The sequence below is a fragment of the Neofelis nebulosa genome, chromosome 13 (genome assembly GCF_028018385.1).
Source record: "Neofelis nebulosa isolate mNeoNeb1 chromosome 13, mNeoNeb1.pri, whole genome shotgun sequence".
Classification (NCBI taxonomy): Eukaryota; Metazoa; Chordata; class Mammalia; order Carnivora; family Felidae; genus Neofelis; species Neofelis nebulosa.
The window spans coordinates 40,122,657-40,148,685 of NC_080794.1; the positions used below are offsets into that span (position 1 = coordinate 40,122,657).

The window sequence follows — 26,029 nt, forward strand, 5'->3', positions numbered from 1 at the left end:
TATCAAGGGGGTTATTCAACTAAAATACTGTGATATAAACAAGAGCGAGCATTTCAGGTAACCCTTTCCATATAAACAATCGATGGACATAATTAGAAAATATTCTCATCTGTTCATTAACGCAAATTTCCCTTAAGATCTATACTGAAGAGCAATTTATTAGCTAGTTCCACTAGATTCCTGAAGGCAATAAAACTGAATTTCTTTTAATATGCTTTATGATTCAGTCAAACCAACGCTTGTCAGAGGGACCTAGTTCATCTGAATTAACTATATTCGTAGTTTTGGCATTGCAGACTGAGCAGAGTGATTCATTCAAATGTTGTGTCATTGTAGCTCATCTCATAAAACTGCTGGAAACACAGAGAAAACTGATACTGTTTTGGAGGAGATGAATGAGATGCCCCGGGTACACTTTGGCTTCTAGATTTGAACTTCATGAGCTTGGTAGCTTTCTACTTGTAGGGGAGATGTAGCAGTAGCCTTGACTCTTTTTTTTTTTTTTTTTAACGTTTATTTATTTTTGAGACAGAGAGAGACAGAGCATGAACGGGGGAGGGGCAGAGAGAGAGGGAGACACAGAATCAGAAGCAGGCTCCAGGCTCTGAGCCATCAGCCCAGAGCCTGACGCGGGGCTCGAACTCCCGGACCGCGAGATAGTGACCTGAGCCGAAGTCGGACGCTTAACCGACTGAGCCACCCAGGCGCCCCCAGTAGCCTTGACTCTTAAGAGGCAATCCCTCCCAACTTTCCCCTCCTCCTCTTTCAAACACTTCTTGTATACACATATATACATGTATCCATAGAACTTTTCTGTGGCATAAGGGATTTAAATGAAGAGAACGTAGGCCTATCATGGAAGGTCATTCTGTTAGAAGAGAAGGGTGTTACCTGGGGAGGGAATCTTGCTACACATGAACACCTGTTGATTGGGAGGGCAAATAGGCCATTAATGCTGGGGTGTGCTCCACAAACAGGGCCTTAAGCATTTCTTCCAGTATGATATTTGTACTCTACTAAAAATGTCCTGGAGCTGGGGTTTCAAGGAATTAATGAGGCTTTGGGAAAAGCTGAGGTGAGTGTGAATTCCTTCCTCCCATCAGAGAACAATGGCTCCCAAAACAGACGATGTCCTTTCCTGAGCTTCCCCAGAGGTGGAGCCACAGCTGGGCATACAGGCAGAAGATTCCTCCTACAAAATTCCAGTAGCCTCCTCCTACAAAGGCCCAGGGCAGGTTATTCTGGGGGCCACCACTGCTGTGGTTTCACCCTCCAAGCCAGGCTAAAATCATGGTGACCGGATACCCTGAACTGAACAAAAAAGCAGTACTCTGAACTTGGATGGAAACTCCTGGTTCTGTATATTCTAATTGTGTCCCTTCATTGACACATTGTTTCCCATCCATCTTTGCAATTTCCTTCCTTTGGTTTCCTGCCACTTTTTTCTTAGTTGCATTGAGCTTAGGAAATAAGGATTTCACTGGTAAAATCGCCCTTCCAGGTTGTGCTTACAGGGCTTAGAGTACAAACCTCTGCAAAGGGACCAGGGAGCACAACTTTGGTCTCCTGGCCCTCCTCTCAGCAGTTATTTCTGAAACCATGGTTCTTTTATATATTTAAATATAAATATACATATAACATGTATATATGTATGCACATATATAACATAAATATTTTCTATTTTATACATGTATTATATATTTTGAATATTTATATTTCTTATGTCATTGGCTAACACTCCTGATTGGCTCTTCTGCACCTCTTCTCTGAGATGCCCCTTTCCTTCTGCATTTTTCTCCCACTTAATTTAACAGCTATTTGTTGACCCACTATGAATAACACCTGTATCTCAGGCCCTTCAGGAGAGTTAGATGAAAATCAAACTATCCACCCTCAAGTCTTTATAATCTGATAGGGGAAAGGAGAAAAAATACAAATGACTATAAATGACCATTATTCTATTTTTTGAGTACCTGCTTTATGTCTGGTGCTTTTTTTTTTTTTTAACAGATAAAGGCTATTTATTTATTTATTTTTGAGAGAGAGGGAGAGAGAGAGAGAGAGAGAGAGAGAGAGAGAGAGAGAGAGAAGGAGCAGGGGAGGGGCAGAGAGAGAGACACGAGACACACACAGAATCTGAAGCAGGCTCCAGGCTCCGAGCTGTGAGCACAGAGCCTGATGTGGGGTTCAAAATCGTGAACCACAAGATCATAACCTGAGCTGAAGTCAGATGCTTAACCAACTGAGCCACCCAGGTGCCCCTATGTTTGGTGCTTTAAATAGAACATTTCATTTAATCCTTGGAAGCCTTGCAAAATAGTGGTGTCACCCCCACTTACTGCTTGCTGAGGAATTTCCTTAAGGTTTTACTGCTGGTAAGTGCAGAGTTGGGATTCAGACCTGGGTCACTGTCTCCAAGAGTGTCTTCCATGTGCTGCTCTACTGTATCAGGAGGCCTCTCAGTGCAGACCACAAAGGCAAATGCCATAAAAGTGACGTGTAGTTGCAAGGAGGAGCTAAATCTGGAAAGGCTTTAGAAAACATTTGAGATAGGAGTGCTAGTTTACATCTTCTGAGCAGGAGATGCTGAGGTAGAATTAAACATGCAAGAGGGGTGCATGGGTGGCTCATTTGGTTGAGCGTCTGACTCTTGGTTTTGGCTCAGGTCATGATCTCATGGTTGGTGGGATCAACCCCATGTCAGGCTCTGTGTTGGCACAGAGCCTGCTTGGGATTCTCTCTCCCTCTCTCTCTGCCCCTCCCCTGCTTGCTCTTGCTCTCAAAATAAATAAATAAACTTTAAAAAAATGTGCAAGAGATTTGCTGAGGGATATACCTGTGACAAAGGAGAAAATGCAGGAGAAGCTTCAGATTTCAGCACAGGAAGGAAGATTGAGTAGGAAGAGTTTCAGATGGCAACGCAGTTCTAAGAAAGCTTTGGCCAGGCCAAAGGGACATCCTTAAGCCAAAGCCATTTGTGAGAGGAGTCCCACATTGTGCGGCAATGGACCTGCATGAGGACCCCTGTTCATCATTATGCTTGGTTCCAGGCTAGAAATACCTTGTGTGACTTCACTGGATCTAGAAGGGCAGCAACTGGACCAGTGAGTCGGCTGTGCTCTGCATAGCAGCAGATCTGAACAGTGCATTTTCATGGCTGCCATGATAGGCTTAGAAGAACTGGTTACATTTCAGGGATAGCTATGTTGAGAATGATATTTGAAATAACACATTTTCTTTCTTTTTTTTTTTTTTCAAAGTTTATTTTTGACAGAGAAAGAGAAAGAGAGAGAGAGAGAGAGAGAAAGAGAGAGAGAGAAAGCATGAATGGGGAGGAGCAGGGAGAGAAGGGGACAGAGAATATGAAGCAGGCCCTGCACTGACAGCAAAGAGCCCCATGCAGGACTTGAACTCATGAACCATGAGATCATGACTTGAGCCAAAGTCAGATGCTTAAGCACCTGAGCCACCCAGGCACCCCAGAGATAGCACACTTTCTATGGAACACTAGTCTCTTGAGATCCTTCTTGAAAAAACTGGAAACATATTGCATTCTTCTTGCAGAGACTCATCATGCACATCAATTCAAGGCTCTCAGAAGTTCCACTTAAAGAATGGGTTAACTAATCCAACAGTTCCTGAATCTATTTGATCACAGAGCTCTTTCTATATATATAAATTCTATTAATGCCCTGTGTAAATAGTGGCTAACAAAACTCTATGCTTGCTTAGAAGCTTAGGTTAGACCATATTTCAGAGGGCTGTAGCCTATGTTTAACCTGGTGCATTCATGGCTTTATGGAGGGGTCTGAAGAGGGGAGTCATGCACTCCGTTGTATTACCTGGAGGTGGTGTGTAGTGGGGATTGTAGCAAGAGGGAGGTCTTCAAAGTGAATGCCTGATTACTTACAGCCATAATGAGCTTTGGTATTTCCCCCAATCTCCAGACATAGCCTGTGAATCACTTGAAATATAATTGCTTTACTTCCAACCAAAGGTCTAAGGGAACTCAAACTGGTAGGAGGGATGTTGGGTCACCCAGTAGCAAACCGACCAAACTCCTGCAGCCAGAAATAATGGCCTATTGTGCCTCTGGCTTCCTCATCAGCTTCCCTCTGTACTGAGTGTCCAGGCGGCTGCCAGCCAAGCTGTCCTTGTGACTCTCCCAGGCCTCAGAACTCTCCCTCACCCTCCTTCCATTGCCTCCCACACTAGGCCCAGAAATACAGGGCAGCCATACAGTAGATGCAGGCAGCCGTGGGATGTGAGTCATGAGACTCACAGCAATGACCCAGTGACAAGTCTGTGGAGAAGCCAGCTTTCCTCTCCCTTAGATTATGGATTCATGCCCCTACTACAAATTTAACAGGGGGAAATTTTGAAGCCAACTATCTCTGTTAATGTGTCATGACAAGGATGGTCCAGAGCAGTGGACTCTTTGAATGTTCCATAAATAAAATTACTCTCCCTCAATGGGTAAGGCTTTGACAATGGGGAAGCAATGTGAATGGTGGTTAAGAACCTATGCCCTGGACTCAGAGCTGGGTTTAAATTTTGTCTCCACCCACTGGAAGAACAATGCAACCTGGGCGAGTTACCTAACCTCTCTTTATCTACAACAGATATCTTTATACTACCTGTTTCATGGGGTTGTTATAAGAATTTAAAAAAAAACATATGACGTGTTTAGAACAGCGCCTGGCACAAACAAAGTGCTCAGTATGTGTTAGCCATGATTATTTTGATTATGTTTATCATTACTAGTGTCATCATTATTAGATATTGGCTGTGTGGGGATAGAATTGAGTAATAAATGATTCTCACCATTAAAAAGTTTCATAAGGAAGGTAGGGGTGCCTGGGTGGCTCATTAGATTAAGCTTCTGACTTCGGCTTAGGCCATGATCTCATGGTTCGTGAGTTTGAGCCCCACATCAGGCTCTGTGCTGACAGCTCAGAGTCTGGAACCTGCTTCAGATTCTGTCTCCCTCTCTCTCTGCCCCTTCCTACTCTCTCTCTCTCAAAAATAAATATTGAAAAATTTAAAAAAAAGAGTCATAGGGAAGGCAGAGTATTTTTTTTAATGTTTGTTTATTTTTGAGAGAGAGACAGAGAGACAGAGAGAGAGAGCAGGGGAGGGGCAGAGAGAGAGAGGGAGACACATAATCCAAAGCAAGCTCCAGGCTCTGAGCTGTCAGCACAGAGCCTGACGCAGGGCTTGAACTCACAAACCATGAGATCATGGCCTGAGCCGAAGCCAGATGCTTAACTGAGTGAGCCACCCAGGTGCCCCAGAGTATTTAAAAACAAACAAACAAAGCAAACAAACAAACAAACAAACAAACAAAAACTCCATGATATATGTGAGTAAATTTCACTTTAAAAAGCACAAATAAATATTGAACTCTAGTTAATGGTATGCATGCTGAAGTATTTACAGGTGAAGTGTACTGATGTCTGCAACTAACCCTGAAATGCATCAAAAAGGTAAGATGGATTGATGAATGGATAGATGGAGAGATATGGGATAAAAATAAATGTAACAAAATGGCAATTGTAGAATCTAGATAGTAGCATATGGCATCCATTATCCAATTCTTTCAACTTTTCTGTATGTTTGGAAATTTTCATAATAAAATACTAGAAACTATGTAATAAATGCCATAAGGTCACAAATGCCCTAGAAATTCAGAGAAAGTAAATGAATGCATAGTTGGTAAGTCAGCAAACACTGTGGTGGGAGTACATTGGAGTCGGGCTGTAAAAGGATTCAGAGGAGGCAACTGGGTGGCTCAGTCGGTTAAGCGTCTGATATTGATTTCGGCTCAGGTCATGATCTCATGGTTTGTGAGATCCGGCCCTGCATCCAGCTCCATGCTGATGGTGTGAAGTCTCTCTCTTTTTCTCTCTCTCTCTCTTTCCCTCTCTCTCTCTCTGCCCCTCCCCTGCTTGTGACTCTCTCTCTCTCAAGATAGATAAATAAACTTAAAAGAAAATAGAAGGATTCTTAATTCAAAACAGTGGGGATGGGGAAGCCTTCCAGGTGGGATAACCAGCATACAGCAAAGGCAGTGAGACTGAATGAAAACACCGTGATCTGGGAATAGTCCATGACCTGAATTAGCACAGGTGGTAGGTAGGAAACATGTCTGTGAAGGAAGGCAGAGTGCAATCATGATCCATCTTCCTTATACCAGGGACCTTATGCTCTGGGCAAACGGGAGCCACTGAAGTTTCTTGGTCAGGAGCCTCTCTTCATTTTCCCTGTTGCTTTGGGCTAAGCTTTCCCATAAGGAAGGTGTGAGTTTTTCAAGGAAAAAAACAATGTTTCACCAGTGTTCTAATTGGAACTCTGAGCAAGACCCCAGGTTGCTGACTGCATGATAAGTAGCAAAGTCCTTTTATATCAGTCTCTGCATCAACCCAGAATCATTCCACCAGATTATCAACGGGGAGAAACTGCATGAAACTTACACTTATTTTGTGTTCTACCTATTAAGCTGTAACTCCACTATCTTCTTTAATCATCACATCTTATATTAAATAGTAAATTGAAATACAGTCCGCCCTGCCTGTGATCTGGAGAGCTGTAGAATGCTTCTCCTTTCCCCTGGTCACTGCTGGGCTTTGACAGGCAATCTAGATCAGTGATGAAAATGATATCTGAGTATCTGAGAATGATAGCCCAAAGTTATGTGCACAAAACCAGGCATACTGTTCTTTATGCACAATTTCAGGGATTTTTCATAGGTACTGGCTTGGCTTTTAAGCCCTGTTAATCCTAGGAATGACATCACCTCAAGCCATGGGTCCTAATTTCCCCAAATATTTTAAGTCCCCCTATTTCCTTGCACTCTCCTTAGTTTGCACCACAGTTCTGTCTGTGCTTCCTTCTTTCTGGTTTGTCCTCTCACTGCTGCCCCCTCCCTTGATCCCCTCCAGAGCCTTGTTCTATTATAAATAAACTACCCTAAGTCTTCAGTTGCACCAGTGAATGCTCTTTCACTCTCCTCACCTTGGCAAAAAAAGGACCTTTTCCCACAGGTGTTCCTTCTTCCCAGAAAGAAGCCTGATCATTCCCCCCCCACACTTCCACACTCAAGGGCTGGACCTGGGGATGGGAAGGGTAGCCATTTTTTTTTTTTTTTTTTTTACTCCTCCACCCTCCTATAAAATCACCTCTACCATCAGTTCTATCATCCTCTACTCGTTATCCTTTATGACTAACTTCCTGGCTACTCCCCTGTGTTCCCTGAGGACTTTGGCACTTGATTCCCTAGTTTTCCTCTCTACCTTTTATCCTAGCAACATCCTGGTGGCTTCAGTATCCCTGCCACAACCTGTGCCTATCTCACCATTGCATGTTGAGTGTATGTGGGGTGGTTAGTTTCAACAACCTAGCCTCACCTGTCATCTTTGACCTCAACTCCAGTGAACTTCACTTCCACTCCACCTTCTTCCCTGGTTCCTCACCACCCAGAATGCTCCACTGCTAAACCTTACATCTCAACGTCCCACATTCTAACCATAACCACAGCTTACCATCCTGGCTTTCCTTCTCTCTCATCACAATAAATGTCTGTTTCAGTCATATGAAGATTCCCAGTCCTTAGCCCCAGTGCTGTCCTTAGACCTGGGCAAAAGGGCCCTCCCACCCTGGGCCTCATACTTTAGAAAGCCCCCCTCAAACCCTCCTCAGATGGTACCTATTTCTATGGGGTGAGGAGTCTGCAGGGCCAAGGAAACATGCCTACCATGCTCACCTTCTCCATAGCTGGACCAAACTCTGGATACAGAAGATCTGTCTTTCCCATTGAAACAGTTCTCAGCCTGCTTCTGGGGACTGTAAGGATTTCTTCCCCAGAGTCCTTTCTTTTGAGCATGGATTGAACTGCCAGTGACATACCCCTGAGCCCACAGAAGTGGTCAAGGAGTGTGTGTATGTGAAGGGGGATGGAGTAGAAGTGTGAGCTGGGGTGTACCCTTCACATAATGGGACAGAGCTTGGGACAGGAAGAGAAGACATGTGAATCTAGGGGTGTCTCTCCCTATGTGACCTCATCTGGCACAGGCAACAATAGGACTGAGTCCTAATTGAGAAACAGTCAAAATTGGCCTGGCTGGATTTCAGAACTGCTATGGACTCCTGTATATGTCCTATTTCTCCCTTTTTGACCAGGGGTGTCTTTAGCAGTTAGATATCCTGTGCCTATCCTACCCCATGTGTACTGAAAGTGTGTATGTGTTGGGGGGTAGACAGCTTGTCTCTTTGGTTCATAAGTCTTCAGATCAAGAGGAACTGTACTGGAGTTGCTGTACTTAAGGAAATATACTTCGGAAGATTTCTGCTAATACTATAAAGGCTGGAGGTTTGGGGGAGATCTTCAGAGGGAGTTAATATATTTTCCATGTAGGAGAAATGTAAATAATGTGACAAGAGCATTGATTGTAGTAATTTAAAATATATCCACAAATTCTTTGACACTCATTTCAAAACATGGAATCTAATTTCTTTCCCCTTGAGCATGGACTGGTCTTAATAACTCACTTGTAATAAACAGAATAAGGCAGAAATGACAGCGTGATTTCGGAATCCATTTTTTTTTTTTTTTTAAGTAGGCTCTGTGCCCAATGTGGGGCTTGAACTTACAACCCTGAGATCAAGAGTCACATGCTGTATCTACTGAGCCCGCCAGGTGCCCCAACAGTGTGATTTTTGAGGCTGGATCATCTAAGACATTGTGGCTTTGGCCTCTCTCTCTTAGATCACCTGCTCTGGGAGAAGCCAGCTGCCATGTCATGAGGACACTCAAGCAACCCTATGGAGAGATGCACATAGTGAAGAACTGAGGCCTCTTGCCAAGAGCCATATGAGGCAGCCATCTTGGAAGCAGATCCTATAGCAGTCAACCCTACAGATGACTGTAGCCCTAGCAAGTATCTTGACTGCAGCCTCAGTGGGAGGCCTTGGGCCAGAACTACCCGGCTAAGCCAATTTTTGACCCACAGAAACTTTCAGGTAATAAAATGTTTGTTGTTTTAAAATATTAAGTTTTGAGGTAATTTGTAGCTAAGAGAAGCTAATACTCTTTGCCTCACTTGACCACTCCTCAGGATGTGACACCGTCTAGCACTCTCCCCGTCAGTCACTGCTCTTGCAGAGCACCGTCCAGTCACTGCTCTTGCCCTTTGGCTTCCAGGAAGTATTCCCTCCTAGGTTTTCTTTTAGCCTCCTGGCCAGTCTGTTCACCCCTGGAATACCAATACTGCTAAGGCTTCTACTATCTTTATTGCTATCCCATCACTTACTGACTTTAATCACACCCAAGGATAGTCCTAATTAAAACCAAAATTTTCATTCCAGTATCTCCTACCTATACCTTTCTCCTAGGCTTCATAATTGCCTATTGGATAACTCTATTCAGATGTGGCCCCTGGTTCCTCATACTTATCTGAAACAGAATCATCTTTCCTCTCTCTTCCTCATCCTCCATCCTCACACCTGACCCTCCTCCTGTAGCCCTCACAACACTGAGTGGAACCTTTGTTCTCCCAGTTGCTCAGGTCAGAAATGTTGCTCCCAGCCATCCTAGATTCCTCCTCACTTGCTGCTTTCAGGACCTTCAGCATTTGACTCCACCCAACATCTTCAACTTTTCCTGTAGGTTTTTCCAGGTTTACTTAATTACTTGTGGTTTCCAAGTGATTCTTGCCACTTGAAGTACCCGTATGGCTTTGCACATGTCTCTTTCTAGAATTTAGCTTTCCACCCTTGACCTATTGGCTTTTTAATTTTGATAAGTTCTCCTTTCAGACTTTAGGGCAAGTGTCTTTTCAGTGTGACTATGCCCACAAATCTCTGTACTTGCATTTAGCACTGTACTTGCAATTCCTGAATTCCCTATCCTTTTTGTGGGACAGTTCTCCATGGAGTTTCTCCGGGTCTTATGACTTCTTTTATCCCAAACTATCTTTTCAAGGATGTCTGCATAGCGAACAGCCTTGGAAGATAGAGATAGTGTCTCCTTCTGGGGCAGAGTGAAGAGGTTGGGCAGGTTTACAGCAGCGGCTTGTGAAACAGGAGGTTTTTTCTTTTTCTTTCTTTCTTTCTTTCTTTCTTTCTTTCTCTCTTTCTTTTTCTTTTTTTGTAAAATAGGTTTCTTAAATTCAGGTCCTCAGCTGTGACACAAACACTTACTGTGCACAGCTTCCACATGGGCTGTTCTGCATCACCCCTGGGGACAGAGAGGGCAAGGGGAACTAATTCAAACATGAACCTATGTTGCTTGCCATGCCACAAGTAATAAAGTCTTTTGTCTCTGAGTCTCATGTCTTCTGCCAGCATTTATGAACCTATAAAACTATGGTAGACTAACTTGCTAGCTTGCAAGTGGAGTAAAATCTTGGACTTTTCACAGTTCTGGATACCTCTACACACACTTGACCATAAGTGCCCTGAGAGCAGGAAGTGCAGCTGAGTGTACTTTGCTTCCCCTGTGGCGACACAAGGTAGTTGCTTATAGTGGTGGCTGCTACTATTGCTGCTTCTAAAGGGCTTTGAATGAAAGCACTGGAATATATTTACTGACTACAACTTTGAAATAAATTGCCATGACTCTTCTCCTGGTCATTAGGTATTCTGTACATTCCTTGGGTTCCTGGAGGTTAAACTAAAGCCTAAGGTCTGTGTTCTGTGGCACAGTGAAATTCTCTGGGGGTTAAAAATACTACAGATAGTTCACATTGTGAATAAGCCCTACTGCAGGTAATGGAGGTGACTGGGCACAGACTAGGTTTTTCAGGAAGGCGGTGTGTCAGGCTGCATTTGGGATGAGGTATCAGTATTTGCTGTTAGTTTCACCAAAGCATCAAGCACAGCCAAAGCAAACAAGTTCCCAGTAGAACCAGGCTGATTTCAGCGCAACCTGTCTGAGCTTGAATGAAGGCATTAATTAGTGTTTCTGGTGCCTGAGCAAAGACTCTTCCTTTCTTCTAACCTGTTACAGGAGTAGTTCCAACCATAACCAGGCAAGTTTTATGGCTGAGCTTACACATGGGAGGGAGTCCATCAGGATGCACCTCCAATCTGGGTTTGCCTTGTGGAAATCTCTCTGGTTACCGTCTGGTTTAGGAGGAGGGTGGAACTTCCAGCAGCATTTGAGTTGAGCAGAGGTGGCTTTCAGAGCCAGAGGGGATGGGGGTTGGGAGGCTTTCCTCATTGTGTGCGGCTGAATGGCTACTAAAGACCACTTCGTCTCCTTTAAACTTGCCATTTTAGTGATGAGGAAACTCAGATACAGTAAGGATAAAATGCTGAGATTGCTGATGGATTCCGGGGCTTCAATTGACCCTATTTCTATCCCATTAGACGGCTCATTTTTTCTTGTTCTTTTAGCTCCCTCACTCTTCCAGCATACTCAAGGAACTTGAGTGCAACATTCTACTGCCTCGTCAGCAAGATTCCCAAATTTTCTAGCAGGCTTGACTCATCAAGACAGCTCCGGTTCGGTGCGTGTGCAAAGCAGCCCTATCCCTAAGCCAGGAGGCGGCGACAAAAGAGGAACCCTAAGGGCTAGAAGCGAGGAAAAGGGGCGGGGCACCCTGAGGCCGGCTCCACTTAGTTCTGGGCTGGTCCTCCCACCGCGGCCTCTGCGATAGGAGACTGTCTCTGCAGGGTATGGGAAACACACCCCTGGAAGGAAGTTGGAGAATCGTACGTGACCCCCGTGCTGCGCAGCCGCGCCCAGTGGCGCCGGGTCCCGCGCGGGCGCGCGCCTGACGCCCCACCCCATCCATGAGGAGCGCGCGCGGGGCCTCGGCCCCATTCCCCGCACGCGCAGTCCCTACAGCGCTGCCTCCGCCGTTCCCCGCCCCCTCTCCTCTAGGGTTGCCCTCGTCGCTGCCTGACCCGAGGTCCAGCAGCCTCTGCCTTTCCGGCCCCCGCCGACGGACAGAAGCAGCCCACCCGGGGCCGGGTGTGTCTTCCGCCCTCGTGGCTGTTCTGAAGCAGGTTGGAGTGGACAGCGGGCGGCGTTGCGGGGGCCGGCGCGGCGGACAGCCTCGGGGGCATCGGCGGGGTCCTGGCGGGGGGAGGACAGGGTTGCGGCGGGCGGAACGGTGTCTCCTTCACTTCGCCCTCCAGCCGCGGTAGCTGCAGCCCAAGCCTGAGCGAGCCGAGCGGCCTCAGCTGCAAGCAGAGCGGCGGCAGCAGCCCCTCCCAGGAGACCACCAGGTACGCCGCTGTCGCGTCACTTGGCCGCCTAGGCCCCGACGACCAAGCAGGACGCCTTAGCCACACTCGGGGTCGGCCCTGGCTCCCTAAGATGGCCGCGCAGCCCCGCGGCTCTTCGCCTCCCTGTCTGAGACCCCTTCTGGCCTCTTGACTTGTCCCTAACCCCCGCTGACCGCACCTCTTGTCCCTCCAGCAGATCACCTTTCTGTGGCTTCGCCATGGCGACCTATGGACAGAGCTGCGCGCGGCGTAAGTAGAGCAGAGATGTCTGCGGGATGGGGCGGGGTTGGCTGGGAGTCGAAGCCTGTCCACCGGAAAACCGCACCTTCTTTCCCCTAATCTTTCCAGGGGCTTGGAAACTCGCCCCTTTCGGTAGCCGTTCCACCGTCTGACTGCCTCAGCTCTGCGGAGGAGGGGCTGGGCTGTGGGATTTCAGATAGAGGGACTAGGTCAGGGGAGTTGGTCTGTGGACGCATCACCTCCACCCCTTGAACGTGCCTTTGACGAACTCGAAAGCAAAAAGTTACTAACTGTTGGATTCAGCCTTTGGAAGATTGGGTCAGTCACTTTTTTAGAGGAAGTAGTAAACCCCTTGGTGAGAGCACAAGGTCATTACACGTGCTCCTAAGGGCGTGGACGTGCTCTGTAGAATGAATGAGCTGGTATAACCATCACAGATTGCTTGTCCTTAAGCCGCATAGCATTGGCCAAGGACTTGAGTGCCATATTAATATGCCTAAAGTGCTTTTTGATAGTTAGTTGATGTAGATGTTTGAGTGAATCCTAGATTATTGTGTTTTTGTCTAAATTCTAGTATTTAAATTAACGTGTTAATTACCTATCTCTTCCCACTCCAGACTATTGGTTTCGAACTCAGGGAGGATACTAAGAGGTCTATTATGGGAGAGGGCTTTGTTTCAGGTTTTGGTTTTAGGTCACTTGGTTAAATCAGCCTATCCCAGTGAATTTTGGCAGAGATTTCTGTGTGTATAGATATGTTTATGTGTATGTGTTTGGCTCTTTGTACTAGTTGGGTCCTAAGAGGTGAGGCTGTAGATACTGTGTAAATTTAGGAATAGAAAATCTGTTTTTTTCTGTTTTGGAAGGAATTGTCCAAGTTTATATAGCGACTTACTGTGGTTATTCATTTTAGAAATAAAGCTTTATTGGTGATATCTCTTTCACGGATCATTAGAATACATATAGTTAGTGTAGCTCCTGGTGGTATCAAAATTAAACATCTTCAACAAGTTGGACTGCTTCAATTTAAAGATAGCAGTGGGTGATAATCTAGTTCCTGGACAGAAAGTGGGAGAACAGGAACCTTAACACTGGAATGTTTCTTCCCACCAGCAATGTGTATTCCTCCATCATATGCTGACCTTGGCAAAGCTGCCAGAGATATTTTCAACAAGGGATTTGGTAAGATTCTTTTTTTCTTTCCTTTTTTTTTTTTTTCCTTACCCGCCCCCGATCAGAAGTGAAAATGTGTTTGGATTGCTTGAGGAAGTTAATAATTTTTTCAAATTGTAAATATCTTGCTGTGTTGGTTTGTTTACTAGATACATTTTAGATAAAATTTCTGTTAAAATAGTAACAATCCACATCTTTCTCCACCCCAGTTTCCTCTAATTTTTTTCAAACTGTAGTTCATGGATTTTATCTATAAGAAAAAAACAGCTGTGCTTTCTTTCATTTCCTTCAGATACAGCTTAGGTCTTGAGTGACTAGAATTATGATGTTTAAAGTGTTTTTGCTTTGGCAGTGGTTATTCCTAGTGGTTTATGGATTTTTTCAAATGAATTTGGGTTTTCTTCTTGAAGATTTTGTTCCACATACACCCCCTCTACTTTGGATTATTCTTCCAGTTACTTAGTTGATTAATCCTAAAGGAAGACTTCTTTGGGATAATTGTTCTAAATGTCTGTATTAAATAAACTATTGGTTATTCCAAGACTTAAAGTTAATTTTCTGATCTGATATTTAGGTTTTAAAATGGTTTGAAAACCATTTTTTGTGCCATATATACACCAGAACACTAGGAAAAGCTGCATGAGATGTTCTGTGCTGTACATGTTAGTTTACATAGAGTAATTAAAAATCTTTTCATTTAAATGTTGTATCAACCCACATTTTTATGCTCCTTTGAATATATGAAGTTTTTCTGTTTTTTATGTGATTTCAGCTATTGGTATGCATTTTTTATACAGAATAATCATTTCGTTATCTTTTACTCTCTACTTGAAGGTTTTGGGTTGGTGAAACTGGATGTGAAAACAAAGTCATGCAGTGGTGTGGTGAGTGTTAGATATCTAATAAATCCTGATGAACTGTTAAATAATTTTCCTTTTTCTTTTTAAAACACATTTTTAATGTTAATCCATTTGAGAGCAAGAGCGTGCGTATGAGTGGGGGAGGGTCAGAGAGAGAGGGAGACACGGAATCTGAAGCAGGCTCCAGGCTCTGAGCTGTCAGCACAGCCCTACGCCGGGCTCCAACTCACAAACTGCGAGATCATGACTTCGGGATCATGACCTGAGCCAAAGTCGGCCACCCAACCCACTGAGCCACCCAGGTGCCCCCTGCCTTTTTTGTTTTTCAGTGTTCATTCATTTGTTTGTTAGAAGAGAGAAGCGGGAGCGTGCGCACGCCGTTGCATGAGCAACGGAGGGGTACAGAGAGAGAATCCCAAGCAAGTTCCACACTGCTCTGATGCAGGGCTTGAGCTCTGTGAGACCCTAACCTGAACTGAAACCGAGAGTCAGATGCTTAATTGACTAAACCACCCAGGCGCTGCCCTGTTTTGAGATTGCTTTGGGGATGGTTATGTGTGTGAATACTGACTATTAACTGGTTATTTTGATAAATTCTTGCTGTAATTGTTAGCTCCCTTAGTGCATATAACTGATATTTATTAAAATTGATCATATTGTAGTTTCTTATGCACAGACTTGGATTTCAGGGGTATTATATTGGTCACATCTGTCATTTGGCTTCTTTGGTCTGTAAGGAAGCCCAAGTGTTCACTGGTTGTGCAGCTTACCTGCTCAGAGTAATAGTACAGAGCAGTGACTTAGTGTTTGTTTTTGTGTTCCCACTCTTTAACCTCTTGAAGTCCTATGTAAGCACTTGCTGTGCACTTGTGGCGTCACAAAAGCCTTCTGAGAAAAATGAAGACTCAATCCTTGTTTAAAGAGCTTGTTTATTGCTGGTTGGAGAGACAAAATAAACTTTAATCTGGAGAACAATCAGAGAAGTGTATCTAGTACTAGATTGATTAATCAAAATCTTTGTTGGAGAGAAAAGGCTTTTTGTGGACAGCGGTTAAGGAACGCTTTACAGAATTAGGTTTAAGATCAAGAAGGATGTATATGGGTTGGACTCCATACAGTATGTTTTGTTTCCATTTAATGTGTAACTCAATGTGGTACTGCTCTTGTAGTAAGTACCTGGCCCCAGATAAGTCCCTTTAACAGCTCGTTCTGTTTTCTCACCTAAACTGCAGAGGTGTCCAGTTTGCTCCAGAATGTAGGAGCCTTAAGTGTTTGGTGATGGAGTGAAAGGTGTAAGCTGTTCCAGTGATGTCATCTGGTCCAATTCTGGTCCCACATGATGATCTTGATTTTGTGTCTTGAGGATTCCTTGGAGATATAGATATATACACACACACACACACACACACACACACACACACACACACACACATATATATAGGCTGGCTCATAACCTATAGGCTGATGGATGGCAGTGGGTGGAGCCTCAAAAGTCATTGGTCTTTGTCACTCAGGATTAAAAATAGCTACTTCCACATATTCAGCATTCCAAGTATTTGCTAGAAGAACATGCTCCATATATATTGTTTTAGTAATGCTTTCCTTTTGTGTAGAGCACAGGAAGATGTGCAGAGCTTTCACAGTGCCAGTCCAATTTAATCCTCCAAAGGTAGATCTTGTTAATACAATTCAGGAAATTGAGACCCAGAAAAGTGTCTTCTTCAGTGTTACTCATTTACTAAATGACAGCCAGAACTGGATGCCAGGACTCTTAAATTTTACATCCAGTGTTTTTTCCTAACAATCCAGTGCTTTTTAGTACAGGCACTGAGTGCCAGGCCTTGACTTGAAATTCCTGTTAAAGCATTTTACATCAGGAGATTGAGTCCATCTCACTGCAGAGCAGTAGTTATACAGATGTTCTGTTTTCTAAGTGAGGGATGATTGGCCTTTTCTTCCACTGATATATTTTTGATATTTCCTCACTCTTGCAGGGATCACAATTTCAGGTTGAGTTCTATCAGATTAGCTGTCTTCTTTAGACTTGGCTTTCCATTGGCCAAAGTGTGTAGCCATCATTAGCAGACAAATTGTGAATCAGAACACTCAGTAGGTATTTTAATATTTTAACTTGGAAGTTTGCCTGTCTGTATAATAAACTTTGAAAGATTATTAGGTTTTTGGATTTTTTATAGCAGATTGTAAATTTCAGTAAGCCCTCCATATTATGCCTTCCTTTCCAGTTGGTGTGCAATTAGGGATTGGCAAGTTACTTATATTTGCTGCAAACATAAGATTATGTGGTGTACTTCAAATTAATACCTGTATTAGATTGTTTTCTCTACTGATATTATCTATCATACATAATATAGTTTACATCATGCATGATAAAACCAGTTGTAGAGCAAATCTTTTCCTACTTTGTTTCGTTTTTAATGAGAATGTGAAAGATGTTTGGGAAGGTATGAAATCTTAGGAAAACTTCATCTCAGAAAAATAGAATATTGGGGTTACCAAAGATTTTAAATTTTTTCTCATGGCATGAATTCTTCCTACAATGGAGTGCTTTCTGTTGTAGGAATTTTCAGGAAACGTTTCCTAATAGTGTGTCAGTTATTATAAATGCTCATTTTAGTGATGGGAGGGCATCTATGATTAACCATACTAACCTACCATACTAACCTTCGTGGTGTTTTATTTAATATCAGGCAGAAAGGAAACAGTGCCAAAACATTCATTCCTCCCCGCGACCTTCCCTGATTTTTAAATTCCAAATAAAATCACCTTAGTGGAAGTTTCCTTAAAAGGTCTACAGTTTGTTGTTCATTTGAGAATTAGATACAGGTTAACTTGTGATTGACTGGTTGGAAATGTCCAGTGTATGTAAGGTGGCAGTTAGTAACTGACAGGCTAATATGTTCTTGTATGTACTCACAGTAGCAGAGGATAGGAATATTTGGGAAACTAGAAAAAAGGATTAGTGAAATTACTGTATTTTAGTGGGTTTTTATGTAAGTTAGGCAGTGATTCTTCTAGGCTTACAAGAAAGATCATGAAGTCATTTATTGTCTTACTAGGAATTCTCAACATCTGGTTCATCTAACACAGACACTGGTAAAGTTACTGGAACCTTGGAGACCAAATATAAATGGTGTGAGTATGGTCTGACTTTCACAGAAAAATGGAACACTGATAACACTCTGGGAACAGAAATAGCAATTGAAGACCAGGTAATATTTTGAACATGTGTTTTAGTATTTATTTTTGTAATTCAAAAAGGAAATAATGATGAAAACAAATTCTTTTTCTCTCAAAATAGATTTGTCAAGGTTTGAAACTGACATTTGATACTACCTTTTCACCAAACACGGGGTAAGCATGTACAGACATTTTTATCTGCTTTAAATTTCGTTTTTATTTTTAAGTAATCTCTATATCCAGTGTGGAGCTTTAGCTCAACCCTGAGATCAAGAGTCGTATGCTCTAGCAACTGAGCCAGCCAGGCACCCCTTTATCTGCTTTAAATTTAAAAGCATTTCTGTATATTTAGGAAAGGTGCACATTTACTGTTTGATAGCTTCCTTAACTTCCTTGCGGTGGTGAATTTCTGTTTTTGCCTTTGGAAGATGATGAGTACTACAGTCGCTATTGTTGGCTTCCCTTCAAATATTTGCCTCTTCCCATTGTGGCACTAACTTGGGTAATTAACATGTTTCTAATAGGCTTTTGTGACTGATTGCCAGTCGTGCAAAAAGCAATCTTCTGATGGTGGTGGAAGTCCAGTACCTCCATGTTCCCTTGTTTTTTAGCTCACTGAGCTGTATCTTCTTTACCTCTTAGGGTTATCCTGCTACTGCTTTTACTCCCCATTTATGCTGCAGTTCGTAAATCCCTCTTGTGCTCTCTGTGCAGAGGTTGAGTGTGTAAGGCTTTCCCACTGGCATCAGTTTTAAGTCAGTTTGTTCTTTTTCCAGAAAGAAAAGTGGTAAAATCAAGTCTTCTTACAAGAGGGAGTGTATAAACCTCGGTTGTGATGTTGACTTTGATTTTGCTGGACCTGCAATCCATGGTTCAGCTGTCTTTGGTTATGAGGGCTGGCTTGCTGGGTACCAGATGACCTTTGACAGTGCCAAATCAAAGCTGACAAGAAACAACTTTGCAGTGGGCTACAGGACTGGGGACTTCCAGCTACACACTAATGTGTGAGTATTTCCTTTGTGGGTTATGGGGACATAGGACCTGGGAGTGGTATTGATGTCACCTGTCATTTCTTATGAACCCAGGTACAATCTAAAGGATTTCTCTTAAAAAGAATTTCTGTCTTTTTAAAAGAAAATTTCTTTATTTATTTTGAGAGTGTGTGTGTGTGCGCATGTGTGGGAGGGGCAGAGAGAGAGAGAGAGAGAGAGAGAGAGAGAAAATTCCAGGCAGGCTCCATGCTGTCAGCGCAGAGCTCGACTAGGGGCTGAAACTCACAAACTGTCAGATCATGACCTGAGCTAAAATCAAGAGTCAGATGCTTAACCACCTTAGCCACCCAGTACCCCTAAAGGATCTCTCTTAACACAAAAAGATCATCATCCTTAGGCATTTCCGGGTGCCTTTAGAAGTGTATAGTAAAAAATGTTAGTCTGACTTTTGGTGCTGAGAGAGTAAATGTTTAATTTATGTGAGGCTTGATGTGCTCTGGAGTTTTAGAAAAGGCTAAGATGTTGCCAACTTACCAGTATGTTTGACTTGTCTGTGGTATCTGAGGTGCTGAGTTGGTAGGATTGCCTAAAATGTATGGTGTTTTTATCTAACCCAAATTAGGTATGTATGTTGAAAGGATTTAAGAATTTTTCTCCCTTATAAAAACAACGGATTATTAAATAGCAGAAGTACAAAGAAGACCAAAATTTCTCATAATCCTAATCCTACCATCTAGATGTATAATCTTTGTTACCTGATAATGTTTGGGAGTTTTCTCTTCTTATATGTAAATATAGAAAATACGTATTACAAAGCCTGGTTTATAATCCCTCCTGTACTACCTTAATACATTTTGATAATTTTATTGTAGCATTCTACAGCATGATTATTAGTGGCTGGGTGGTAATTCTACTGAATGATTTATCATGATTTGTATGACCTTACTTTGGGGCATACATTGGAATAAAGACCTTTTAAAACACGTTTTCAGTGGAATACTAGAGACCCATGTGAGCAATATAACTATAGCATTGTTTATAATTCTACAATATCAGCTTAGTGCTGTAGACATTACAGTGTGTGTTTTAGATTTACTAATTTAAAGTATCTTACAGCAATGATGGGACAGAATTTGGAGGATCAATTTATCAGAAAGTATGTGAAGATCTTGACACTTCAGTAAACCTTGCTTGGACATCAGGTACCAACTGCACTCGCTTTGGCATTGCAGCCAAATATCAGTTGGACCCCACTGCTTCCATTTCTGTGAGTACTGCTGTGGGCTTAGAGTGGGCTCTTTGCTTGTGGGAATTCATCTTTGGGTAGATTGCATTGTATTGAAAGTTTGAACCGTGGTTCACAGGATCCCTAGTTTACTCCTAGATTGGAATTAGAATTTGTAATGCTGCATTTTCTGTGGAGACAGTGTTAGAAGTTTGTTACCAGGTCATAGTTTGTTTAACCTCAAAAGCTGCTCAGTTAGTGTGGATAATAACCCTGAGCTCCAAGCCTGTCTAAGCTCAGGGAAGCCAGTGTTTTGGCCCCAGGCCAGGAGTAATAGCATTTTAATTGTTACTTTGTCTTTCTATAGGAAATAGTAGTACTATGTTAGTTGGACTCTGTCTTTATGGTTAACAAAATATCTTTAGATTTGATCTTCAGGGTCTGTGGTACAAATGCTGTTTTGCAGGTGGAGATCCCAAAGCTTAGAGAGAGAAAGGACTTTCCTTACTGCTAGGCCCAGAGCAGAAGGGGTAGAACCAGGATTGGACTTGTACATCTTTTGATTTCCCTCCTGGCTAGGGTGACCACTAGCTCATCCTGCTTTGCCTGGGACTATTCCAGCTTTAGCATTAAGAGTCCTGCATCCCAGGGGCACATGGGTGGCTCAGTCGGCAAAGTGTTCCACTTTGGCTCAGGTCATAATTTCACGGTTTGTGAGTTTGAGCCCAGTGTCAGGCTCTGTGCTGACAACTCAGAACCTAGAGCCTGCTTCGGATTCTGTGTCTCCCTCTCTCTCTGCCTCTCCCCGCCAGCGCTCTTTCTCTCAAAATAATAAACATTAAAAAAAAAAAGTCTTGCATCCCAAGGACTCCCTTCCAGCTGTTCTTGGTTAGTTGGGGTGGATAGCCACCCTAGTCCTTTTCTTAGGCTTTTTTTTTTTTAATGTTTGTTTTTGAGAGAGAGGGACAGACAGACAGCTTGAGCAGGAGGAGGGGCAGAGAGAGAGAGGGAGACACAGAATCGAAAGCGGACTCCAGGCTCTGCACTGTCCGCATGGAACCCGACTGAGGGCTTGAACCCATGAACTATGAGATCATGACCTGAGCCAAAGTTGGACACTCAACTGACTGAGCTACCCAGTCGCTTTGCTTCTTTGCTATTTCATCCTTCAGTCATAGTGGGTTTAGGGTAGAAGGGCGTGCGGTGTCTGAGTGTAGAGGCAAGGCACTGGCTCTGGTTTGAGGCACATTAGCAGCTGTTCCTGTGTGTTAGTTGCTTACAGGTCAGGCATTGCCTATACTGTATGTACTGGGAATGAAAGGAAGTTAAACCTTCCCCAAGAGTTATTTCTGTTACGTAAAGTGATCTTCATTCCTGAGAACAATGTTTTGATAATTTAGGCAGTTAAGCTTTAGCCTCACTCTTATTTTATGATAGCAGTTGTAAGCAGAAAGAATGAGAAGCACCCAGAATGCTTTTCCCATTGGTAAGGCGGTGATTCATTTATTTTTCCTTTCTGTTTCCATTTACACTGTAGCAGTAAAAACCTTAGGATTCACACAACACTATCCTCTGGTAGCTACATTGTTGTTCTTTTCAAATGTATGTCCATGGCACCATCACAGATTTAATGCCAGCTGATGTAGCTCTCTCATAGTCTAAAATGGGAAGGCAACTTTGGCCTGTGTGCCATTGAGTGACTCCTGGGGATTAGTTTGGAAATACATCTAACATTTCTAGTGCCCCTGTGCCCCCAATCAAGCATCACCCTGAAGAAGTATTGCCCATCACAGTTTGATGGTTTATTTCTATTCTGAAATAGTAGAAACTTGTATCCAGTTTTTTCTGAGGCTTTTAGCTTGTTGGGCACAAGATGGTCACTAGTGGGGCATTTCTTTCTTAAGACCAATAGCTCACTTGGCCATTGGTGGCTAGTGAAGACTTGGCTGTGTGCCGAGTGAATGTAAGTGCCATTTTATGTGACTTCTGCTTGTAGGTACATCGTTTCTGTCTCTGGACTGGACTGTTTTGATATTACACATTACAAGAGTGTAGACACCAAATAATTTCCAAATCTGGTTTGATCCTAGAGGTTGTTTGTCACCTTTTTACAACGAAGAAAATTGGGTCCTACTGATAATCTGACTTTGAGTTTAATGGATAAGAATTAAGTGGCACCTGGCTGTTTGGCTTAATAACAATATTGAATTTTATTTCACATGTGAATAAGAAAGCAGAACACTTCATAATTGCATGATAGGGAAACCTGGAGGCCCTTTGTCTCTCCGGAGATTCAAAAACTTTACAGTTGTTTTTGTATTTTATTTTAGGCAAAAGTCAACAACTCTAGTTTAATTGGAGTGGGCTATACTCAGACTCTGAGGCCTGGTAAGTGTTCTTGATACGTAGGATTTTTTTGATGGTGTTTCAAAAATTATTTTTTATTTCTCAGCTTCTTTGTAAACCTTTCAAAAAAAGTACAATGAATATGTTTATCTTTTGCCACAATTTTTTTTATTCCTTTTTTTTTCTTTTTCTTTTGTGGGCTGTTTGGAAGTTGGAGCTATCATGACACTTCCCTAAATGCTTCAGCATGCATCTACTCAGAACAGGAATGTTCTGCTCTCCTACATAACTCATTGCTTTCATTGTTTGGTCTCTGTAGTCTCGTTTACTTTATGTACTATTTTGAGCCTTGCTATGTTTTCTAGAGCAGTACTTACCAAATTTTAGTGTGCGTGAGTCACCCGGGGACTCATCAAAATGCAGATTTCTGAGCCCATAGATCTGGATGAAGGGTTCTGTCTTTCTAACAAGCTCTTGTGTGATGCCAGTGTTACTGGTTCTTGGACCACATTTGAATAGCAGGTTCTAAAGCACTTGGAACTCCCCCCCACCCCCAGACTTTGTTTTGGCCTTTTGGAAACCTAAAGGAAAGAATGGTATGAAGAACACCCATATGCCCTTAGCTGCATTCACCAGTTAACATTTACCACATGTGTTTTCTCTGTCCATGTCTGCATACATAATCCTTTTTTTCTCTCTATGCCTTTAAGAATTATTTGTTTTGTAGACATGTGGATACACCAGCCCTAACATGCATATCCTGAGATTAAGACATTTTTCTTCCTAACTACAATACCACTGTCACAGCTAAGGAAATTAACATTAATTTAGCAGTACATAATAGTCTATACATGTAGTCTTTATTCTGTTTCCCCCACTTGTCTATTGTAGCTTTCCTTTCCTGAGTCCAATTATGATTTTCCTTTGTAGCATATTGAATATTATTATATTTTCTAGAGCACTTTGAACTTTATTAACATTTTTAATGCTCTGTGACTTTATCTCTTAACTTTCTGAATTCTCTTGTATCTCTGATACTCCTAAGTGCCCTCTGGTGGCTGGCACTAGTAGGTCATCTGACAGGCTGAGGAGGGACAGGCAGGCTATTAAAGATTGCAGACTTTTGAGGTGTTTCAGACAAATCATAGTTGCCTGCTTTTGTTTACAGGTGTCAAGCTTACACTGTCTGCTCTGGTAGATGGGAAGAGCATTAATGCTGGAGGCCACAAACTTGGGCTTGCCCTGGAGTTGGAGGCTTAATCTAGCTGAAAGAAACCTCTGGGAATGGATATCAGAAGATTTGGCCTTAATATATTTCCAGTGTGACCGACCAGCAGGCTTTTTCCCCCCAAGAAGGTGATCAAAACAAAGGATGATCTAAACAAGAGCTGTATTTTAAATATTTAGACAGTTACTTGTTAGCTGGTTTCTAGTTGAATCGGTTATCTAGTTACCAATGCTGCAGTCGTGCAGTCACCTATACATTATTTAAATGTATTTAACTGTTAAATGCGCTACCCACCAATAATGAAATAGACCTTTATGAAAACTGTGCAATTGTGTGCATGTTTGTTTTTATGTTCTTATTAACATTGAAAATTGCCATTGAATGAGATGGATCAGTGGAAGTTTTAAGATGAGGTTAAAAAATTTTGTTAAATTCAACTATTAGAGTTACTTTTGGTATCCCAAAACATTACAGATTATGAATAAAACAAGTATACATAACTAATGACTCCAAGTATTTGCAGAGTTAAACATTTGCCAGCTAGGGTCAAATCTCCCTTGTATCTAGTTAGTACTTTATTTTTCTGGTGAGCATTTTGCTTTTTACCTAAATCTGTGCCATTAAGTCCTCTGTGTCCCTAAAGTAACTCCATGAGCTTTTTGGACTACAATAAAATAAGAGGATATATGCCTTTATATCTTCAGTTTGTAAGTTTGTCCAAAATTCCATTGGATCACTGTTGACCCCAGAAGGGAGTGGAGAGTAAGTGATGAAGAAAGGAAGAAGGGATGGTGCTGAAGGTTAGCCACATACACCACACCCCTGCAAGCTATCGCTGTGGAAAATGAGCTAGGCCATAGGTGGGATGGGACAAGGTATAGGCAAGTGGAGTGGGGTGTCTGTAACCAGAGGAACTGAGAAGGGAATATGTGGGCCTCGGTCAGATGTCAGTCATTTCATTCTAGGCAGACACTGACTGAAAGGGTCGGGCTTAAGTGTGTGAGACCAGAAGCCGTGCCTTCAGGTTTTGTGGCCACTGGCCCTTAATCTGCACTTGGACTGAATGATAGAAATTAATAGGTGATTCTGGTTGGAATAGTAGGAAAGAGCAAGTGTTTTGATGGGAGGAGATAGTTTGAAGAATGTGATCAGAGTTTAAGAGAAGGGAGAGATTTGTTCACATTGAAACTACTAGACCCAGTGTACCATTTGAAGTCTGAGAACAGATAAGGAAATGTAAGTACTTTCAGACTCACTACCCAAAAAATGATACATGCTGAATATTTCTAGGTCAGAAAGAATCTGATGAGAGATTAGAAGCCCAAGCAAACTTTCCACACTGGGGTGATAAAAAGGCTCCTTCTGGGGCACCTGGGTAGCTCAGTCAGGCATCTGACTCGATTTCAGCTCAGATCATGATCTCACGGTTATAGATTGAGCCCTGCCTTGGGCTCTGTGCTCAGTGTGGAGCCTGGTTAGGATTCTCAATCTCTGCCCCTTCCCCCCCATTCGTGCTCTCCTCTAAAAACAACAAAAAAGGGGTCTTTCTGATCTTACTGTGTTCGTCAGACTGGCAGAAATGGCCTGTATGAATAAGACAGGACTTAATGGCAGAAAGTTGGAATTTGAGCCATTTGAGAGACACTGTTGCTAGGTTAAAAAAAACAAAAGATGTCTGCAAGTTAGGTGTGAAAACACCTCATGCTTTTGGGATACACAGGAGGTAGCTCAGCAGACCGCTGAGAAACTGCTGGCAGTGCTTGGTGGGAAGGAACTGGTCACAGGCCTGGCGACCCCTGAAGCCTCCTGGATGACCTGCTGCCCCTTAACCAGTGGCCTTCCCTCATGTTGTGTTTACCTGGTCCAGTACTCAGGACTGGGTGTGGCACAAGTGAGCTACCAGTTTGTCAAAGATCTATTTTAAGAGTAAATTGGGCCTGTTCACCCATGTGCATCCTTTTTTTTTTTTTTAAACATTTATTTTTGAGACAAAGCATAAATGGGGGAGGGTCAGAGAGAGAGGGAGACACAGAATCTGAAACAGGCTCCAGACTCTGAGCTGTCAGCACAGAGCCCGACGTGGGGCTCAAACCCACGGACCGTGAGATCATGACCGGAGCCGAAGTCAGACGTTTAACCGACCGAGCCACCCAGGCGCCCCTTCCCCATGTGCAACCTTAATAGGCTTTAATGTGTGGAGAGACAAGGGTTGGTTCACACCCAGAGCCCTATGGGTTAAAATGTAAGGTACGTACCAAGAAGTTTAGGATTATGAAAGTTGCCTGTTATGGTCTCCTGTGACCTTGTTTCTAGTAGCCTCCAGCCTCATAGCAGCACCCAGGCCTAACCAAGTGGTGGCAAAACCTGGTTGTCTTCTAGGCTGATGCCATTTCTGCCGGAGGCAGTGTTAGTGGGCAGAACACTTCATCTGTGGCCTGGAGATATCTTCCTAGGGGATTAGGATTAGGGAGGTTTAGATGAGAGAAGTGAAGCACCTGGCTTCCCTCCACCTCAGCTCGTAGATGTTGGTGCCGGA

At 42.9% G+C, this 26,029-nt stretch overlaps 1 protein-coding gene across 1 annotated transcript; it reads left to right on the top strand.

The window, feature by feature from the left end:
• The first annotated feature begins 12,339 nt into the window (after positions 1 to 12,339).
• VDAC2 (voltage dependent anion channel 2) lies at positions 12,340 to 24,188 on the top strand. Its single transcript, XM_058696769.1, has 9 exons — positions 12,340 to 12,480; positions 13,585 to 13,653; positions 14,479 to 14,528; positions 17,582 to 17,734; positions 17,824 to 17,876; positions 18,479 to 18,706; positions 19,811 to 19,961; positions 22,250 to 22,307; positions 23,434 to 24,188. The coding sequence occupies exons 1-9, from the start codon at positions 12,450 to 12,452 to the stop codon at positions 23,523 to 23,525; spliced, it is 885 nt and encodes a 294-aa protein (XP_058552752.1). The 5' UTR covers positions 12,340 to 12,449; the 3' UTR covers positions 23,526 to 24,188.
• The last annotated feature ends 1,841 nt before the right edge of the window (positions 24,189 to 26,029 follow it).

Coding starts and splice junctions, on each gene's coding strand:
- VDAC2 (XM_058696769.1), top strand. CDS start 12,450: ATGGCGACCTATGGACAGAGCTGCGCGCGGC. Junction 17,877..18,478: donor ACCTTTTCACCAAACACGGG/GTAAGCATGTAC, acceptor TTCTTTTTCCAG/AAAGAAAAGTGGTAAAATCA. Junction 19,962..22,249: donor ACCCCACTGCTTCCATTTCT/GTGAGTACTGCT, acceptor ATTTTATTTTAG/GCAAAAGTCAACAACTCTAG.